The 6,391-nt window shown below is 47.6% G+C and overlaps 1 protein-coding gene across 1 annotated transcript; it reads right to left on the bottom strand.

The window, feature by feature from the left end:
* Positions 1–6: 6 nt before the first annotated feature.
* LOC111649300 (rho-related GTP-binding protein RhoG-like) lies at positions 7–1,336 on the bottom strand. Its single transcript, XM_023399080.2, has 3 exons — positions 1,156–1,336; positions 798–968; positions 7–353 (listed from the first exon to the last, which is right to left on the bottom strand). Exons 1-3 carry the CDS (start codon positions 1,282–1,284, stop codon positions 78–80), a joined length of 576 nt encoding a protein of 191 aa, XP_023254848.1. The 5' UTR covers positions 1,285–1,336; the 3' UTR covers positions 7–77.
* Between the last annotated feature and the right edge of the window lie 5,055 nt (positions 1,337–6,391).

Raw genomic sequence — 6,391 nt, 5'->3', positions numbered from 1 at the left:
TGAGCCCTGAATCTTTTCTAATTAAAAGATAAAAGTCCCTTCAAATCCCGTCAGGTCCCGCCGGCAGAGTCTCGGTCCTACAGCAGGACGCAGGACCTCTTGCTGACGGTGGGCTGCGGGTTGAGGAAGGCCCTCACGGCCTCGGTGAACACGTCCTTTATGCCGTCCTGGTTGAGGGCCGAACACTCCAGGTAGCGGATGGCATGGATCTGGCGGGCGAGGGCGGTGCCCTGCTGGTGGGTGACGGGCGTTTGGTTCTGATCCTTCAGCTTCTTCTGGATCTCGGCGTCATTTCGGAGGTCGCTCTTTGTGCCAACCAGGAGGATGGGAACGCCTGGACAATGGTGGGACACCTGAGGATGATGATGATGATGATGATGGTGGCTGGTTAGTAAAATGAAGAACGCTTCCTGTGAAGGTCTACTTTAGGTTTCACAAAGCTCAGGCTGCACTAATACTTTTTTCTTTTAATGTTACGACTTTTGTTCTTGTAATGTTACGACTTTTTTTGTAATGTTAATACTTTTTTCTTTTAATGTTACAACTTTTTTCTTGTAACTTTACAACATTTTCTTTTAACACATTTTTCTTGTAATGTTACGACTTTTTTTAGTAGAACACTCAGTTGTTGTTCCTCATGTTCTCCACAGCGTTTCTTCCTCTGTGAGAACCAGCAGGAACCGGTCAGTGTGTTATCAGTGATGTCACATGCTGCATTATAAAGTGTTGCCATAACAACACCTATTAAAAGGTGTTTAAATGAATAACGAGTTGCCGGGCAGACTTTGACCTCTGACCTCTGGGTGCCACTTGTGTTTGACATTCTCGTACGAGGCCGGGCTGGAGATGGAGAAGCAGATGATGAAGACGTTGGTCTGTGGGTAGGACAGCGTCCTCAGCCGATCGTACTCCTCCTGACCTGCTGTGTCCCAAAGGTTCAGACTGATGATCCTGCCGTCGACCGTCACCTGAACGCACCACACACACACACACACACACACACACACACACACACACACACACACTGGGTCAGAGTGTACATGAGACTCTGGTGCAGATGTGTATCACTACACAACAGAGGTACTGTGCATGCTGGGAACTGTAGTCTGTGTGTTTGGTACACGTCCTTCAAGACACACACACACACACACACACCTGGCTGCTGTAGTTGTCGAACACCGTGGGGATGTACTCTTTGGGAAAAGCTCCAGTGGTGTAGGAGATGAGGAGGCAGGTCTTCCCCACTGCTCCGTCACCCACAACCACACACTTTATAGTCTGCATGATGACCTCTGACCTCTGACCCTTCAGAAACCTGCAACACACACACACATTACTGCTGTTAGTGGGTCAGCTGACGTCTACACCTCACACTGACCTCAGACCAGAGCGCACACACTTTCCGACTGCTGTAGTGTGAAAGGTCAAAGGTCAATGACTGATCATTTGACACTGTGATCCTGATCCCCCTGTTTCAGCATGTTTGTGTTTCTGTTGGTTGGACTGAACACATCAGAACAGAGAAAATAATGACGACATGTCCTTCGCTACTTTTATACTGAAGGAGTGAAAGGAAAAGGTTTCCTGTCTCCTCAATAATCAGTGTCATCAACGTGAACACGTCTGGACCAGCGGCACAAAACACCTTCACTAAAGACTGACTCCAGGTTCCCTTCAAATGAAACAAGCTGCTGTGAAGTCTGACCTTTGACCTTAAGCCGCCTAAATCTAATCAGTTATCTCTGAGTCCTTGTGAATGTTTTTACACACGTGGAGAAGTTACTGAGACAGACAACCTGAAAACAAAATGGCTGCCGCTCCGTCAGTTTTGTCTCCGGCCTCTGTAGTTTAACAGATCTTCATCATCATGTTCTAAAACCTGGTTGTGTTGTTCTCTGTAGAACCAGGTTATCTCCACCTGAACTGCTGCATAGGACAGGAAACAGCTGATCACACTCAGACTAACTTCCTCTCATCCTCGCAGGTTTGGGGGGGGGCGTCCTCGTTAGTATTTGTGTTTATGGAAATGATCTCTGCAGAAGGAAACGGCCTCCAAACAAAACAGAGATGTTATCTTACGCGACACACAAACTCCTTCCAACGCACACACACACATTTGAATGCCACTGTGAGTGTGTGTGAATGAATGACACTCATTCACACTTTATTTACACTTTATTTGCATCTTTGTGACAGAGACACTCAGCCTTTTTTCTCTACTGGTAGTCGGCCATGTTTGAGGCAGGAGCCTCAGGTGTGTGAGACTGTGTTATAAAGTCAAGGGTTCCTAATATTTTGTCCATGTCTTTCACATTCAGGACCAAACATCTTTGTGGTGGTAATTAAACCCGGAGTCCAGCTCGAGTCCCGAGTCGTCAGCGTTCAAGTCCAAGTCACCGAGGTCGTGTCTGAGCTGCAGAGGTGTGAGAACAAAAGCTGCACCGTTAGAAACCAGTGAAGAAGAAGAAGAAGAAGAAGAAGAAGAAGAAGAAGAGGTCAGTAACAGAAAGTGTTTAAATACATATTCAACTTTCTCTCTGTGTTTTAGTCAGTTTCATTTTTTCAAAGTTTCAAAGTCGTAGTTTTTGGGTTTGTGTGTGAGAGTGTGAGTGTGTGTGTGTGAGTGAGTGAGTGTGAGAGTGTGAGTGTGTGTGTGTGTGTGAGTGTGTGTGTGAGTGTGAGTGAGTGAGTGTGTTAGTGTGTTTGTTTGTGTGTGAGTGTGTGTGTGAGTATGTGAGTGTGTGAGTGTGTGAGTGTGTGTGAGTGTGAGTTTGTAAGTGTGAGTGTGAGTGTGTGTGTGTGTGAGTGAATGTGAGTGAGTGTGAGTGAGTGTGTGTGAGTGTGAGTTTGTAAGTGTGAGTGTGTAAGTGTGAGTGTGAGTGAGTGTGAGAGTGTGTGTGTGTTAGTGTGAGTGTGTGAGTGAGTGAGTGAGTGTGTGTGAGTGAGTGTGAGAGTGTGAGTGTGTGTGTGTGTGTGTGTGAGTGTGTGTGAGTGAGTGTGAGTGTGTGTGTGTGTGTGTGAGTGTGAGTGAGTGAGTGTGAGTGTGAGTGTGTGTGTGAGTGAATGTGAGTGAGTGTGAGTGTGTGAGTGAATGTGAGTGAGTGTGAGTGAGTGTGTGTGAGTGTGAGTTTGTAAGTGTGAGTGTGAGTGAGTGTGAGAGTGTGTGTGTGTTAGTGTGAGTGTGTGAGTGAGTGAGTGAGTGTGTGTGAGTGAGTGTGAGAGTGTGAGTGTGAGTGAGTGTGTTAGTGTGAGTGTGTGTGCGTGTTAGTGTGAGTGTGTGTGAGTGAGTGTGAGTGAGTGAAAGTGTGAGTGAGTGTGTGAGTGAGTGAGTGTGTGTGTGTGTGTGAGTGAGTGAGTGAGTGAGTGTGAGTGAGTGTGAGAGTGATCATGAAAGTGAGTGAGTGTGACAGTGAGTGTGAGTGAGTGAGTTTGAGAGTGAGTGTGAGTGAATGTGAGAGTGAGTGTGACAGTGAGAGTGAGTGTGAGTGAGTGAGTGAGTGTGAGTGAGTGTGAGTGAGTGTGAGAGTGAGGGTGAGTGAGTGAGTGAGTGTGAGAGTGAGTGTGAGACTGATCATGAAAGTGAGTGTGAGTGAGTGAGTGTGACAGTGAGTGTGAGTGAGAGTGAGTGTGACGGTGAGAGTGAGTGTGAGTGAGTGTGAGAGTGATTGTGACAGTGATCATGAAAGTGAGTGTGAGTGAATGTGAGTGAGTGAGTGTGACAGTGAGAGTGAGTGTGAATGAGTGTGGCAGTGAGAGTGAGTGAGTGTGAGTGAGTGAGTGTGACAGTGAGAGTGAGTGTGAATGAGTGTGGCAGTGAGAGTGAGTGAGTGTGAGTGAGTGTGAGTGTGAGTGACAGTGAGTGTGACAGTGAGTGTGAGAGTGAGTGAGTGTGAGAGTGAGTGTGGCAGTGAGAGTGAGTGTGAGTGAGTGTGAGAGGGAATGTGACAGTGATCATGAAAGTGAGTGTGAGTGAGTGTGAGTGAGTGAGTGTGAGAGTGAGTGTGACAGTGAGAGTGAGCGTGTGAGTGAGTGTGAGAGTGAGCGTGTGAGTGAGTGTGAGAGTGAGTGTGAGTGAGTGAGTGAGTGAGTGTGAGACTGATCATGAAAGTGAGTGTGAGTGAGTTTGAGAGTGAGTGTGAGTGAGAGTGAGTGTGAGACTGATCATGAAAGTGAGTGTGAGTGAGTTTGAGAGTGAGTGTGAGTGAGTGTGAGACTGATCATGAAAGTGAGTGTGAGTGAGTTTGAGTGAGTGTGAGTGAGTGAGCGTGAGAGTGAGTGTGACAGTGAGAGTTAGTGTGAGTGAGTGTGAGAGTGAGCGTGAGAGTGAGTGTGAGTGAGTGAGTGTGAGAGTGAGTGTGACAGTGAGAGTGAGTGTGAGTGAGTATGAGAGTGAGCGTGAGAGTGAGTGTGAGTGAGTGAGTGAGTGAGTATGAGAGTGAGAGTGAGTGTGAGTGAGTGAGTGTGAGAGTGAGTGTGAGACTGAGAGTGAGTGTGAGTGAGTGTGAGTGAGTGTGAGTGAGTGTGAGTGAGTGTGACAGTGAGAGTGAGTGTGAGTGAGTGTGGCAGTGAGAGTGAGTGTGTGTGAGTGAGTGTGAGACTGATCATGAAAGTGAGTGAGTTTGAGAGTGAGTGTGAGTGAGAGTGAGTGTGACAGTGAGAGTGAGTGTGACAGTGTGAGTGAGTGTGAGTGAGTGTGAGAGTGAGTGTGAGAGTGAGTGTGACAGTGAGAGTGAGTGAGTGTGAGTGAGTGTGACAGTGAGAGTGAGTGAGTGTGAGTGAGTGTGACAGTGAGAGTGAGTGTGAGAGTGAGTGTGACAGTGAGAGTGAGTGAGTGTGAGTGAGTGTGACAGTGAGTGTGACAGTGATCATGAAAGTGAGTGTGAGTGAGTGAGTGTGAGAGTGAGTGTGAGAGTGAGTGTGACAGTGAGAGTGAGTGTGAGAGTGAGTGTGACAGTGAGTGTGACAGTGATCATGAAAGTGAGTGTGAGTGAGTGAGTGTGAGAGTGAGTGTGAGTGAGTGTGACAGTGAGAGTGAGTGAGTGTGAGAGTGAGTGTGACAGTGAGAGTGAGTGTGAGTGAGTGAGTGTGAGAGTGAGTGTGACAGTGAGAGTGAGTGAGTGTGAGTGAGTGTGACAGTGAGAGTGAGTGAGTGAGTGTGAGTGAGTGTGACAGTGAGAGTGAGTGTGAGTGAGTGAGTGTGAGAGTGAGTGTGACAGTGATCATGAAAGTGAGTGTGAGTGAGTGAGTGTGACAGTGAGAGTGAGTGTGAGAGTGAGGGTGACAGTGAGAGTGAGTGTGAGTGAGTATGAGAGTGAGCGTGAGAGTGAGTGTGAGTGAGTGTGAGTGAGTGTGAGAGTGAGGGTGAGTGAGTGAGTGAGTGTGAGAGTGAGTGTGAGACTGATCATGAAAGTGAGTGTGAGTGAGTGAGTTTGAGAGTGAGTGTGAGTGAGAGTGAGTGTGACAGTGAGAGTGAGTGTGACAGTGTGAGTGAGAGTGAGTGTGACAGTGAGAGTGAGTGTGAGTGAGTGTGAGAGTGAGTGTGACAGTGAGAGTGAGTGTGAGTGTGACAGTGAGAGTGAGTGTGACAGTGAGAGTGAGTGTGAGTGAGTGTGAGAGTGAGGGTGACAGTGTGAGTGAGTATGAGAGTGAGCGTGAGTGTGAGTGTGAGTGTGAGTGAGTGTGAGACTGATCATGAAAGTGAGTGTGAGTGAGTGAGTTTGAGAGTGAGAGTGAGTGTGACAGTGAGAGTGAGTGTGACAGTGTGAGTGTGAGTGAGTGTGAGAGTGAGTGTGAGAGTGAGTGTGAGAGTGAGAGTGAGTGTGAGTGAGTGTGAGAGTGAGAGTGAGTGTGAGAGTGAGTGTGAGTGAGTGAGAGTGAGTGTGACAGTGAGAGTGAGTGAGTATGAAAGTGAGTGTGAGTGAGTGTGAGTGAGTGTGAGTGAGTGTGAGTGAGTGTGTGAGTGAGTGTGTTTGAGTGTGTGTGAGTGTGTGAGTGTGAGTGAGTGTGAGTGAGTGTGTGTGTGTTTGTTTGACTGTGTGTGTGAGTGTGAGTGAGTGTGTTTGAGTGTGTGTGAGTGTGTGTGTGTGTGTGAGTGTGTGTGTGAGTGAGTGTGAGTGTGTGAGTGTGAGTTTGTTTGACTGTGTGTGTGTGAGTGAGTGTGTTTGAGTGTGTGTGAGTGTGTGAGTGAGTGTGAGTGAGTGTGTGTGTGTTTGTTTGACTGTGTGTGTGAGTGTGAGTGAGTGTGTTTGAGTGTGTGTGAGTGTGTGTGTGTGTGTGAGTGTGTGTGTGAGTGAGTGTGAGTGTGTGAGTGTGAGTTTGTTTGACTGTGTGTGTGTGAGTGTGTGTTTGAGTGTGTGTGAGTGTGTGTGTGTGTGTGAGTGTGAGTGAGTGT

Source organism: Seriola lalandi, unplaced genomic scaffold, assembly GCF_002814215.2.
Source record: "Seriola lalandi dorsalis isolate HSWRI2012SDOR001 ecotype SW California unplaced genomic scaffold, Sedor1 jcf7180002050323, whole genome shotgun sequence".
Classification (NCBI taxonomy): domain Eukaryota; kingdom Metazoa; phylum Chordata; class Actinopteri; order Carangiformes; family Carangidae; genus Seriola; species Seriola lalandi.
The sequence above is the reverse complement of the archived record's forward strand: the minus strand, read 5'-3'. Positions and strand labels throughout refer to the sequence as shown.

What these genes read in the sequence shown, in the direction of transcription:
- LOC111649300 (XM_023399080.2), bottom strand. Translation starts at nt 1,284, where the DNA reads ATGCAGACTATAAAGTGTGTGGTTGTGGGTGACGGAGCAGTGGGGAAG. An exon ending in TCGACAACTACAGCAGCCAG is followed by an intron (nt 969 to 1,155) that starts GTGTGTGTGTGT and finishes TGGTGCGTTCAG; the next exon opens with GTGACGGTCGACGGCAGGAT. An exon ending in AACACAAGTGGCACCCAGAG is followed by an intron (nt 354 to 797) that starts GTCAGAGGTCAA and finishes CATCATCCTCAG; the next exon opens with GTGTCCCACCATTGTCCAGG.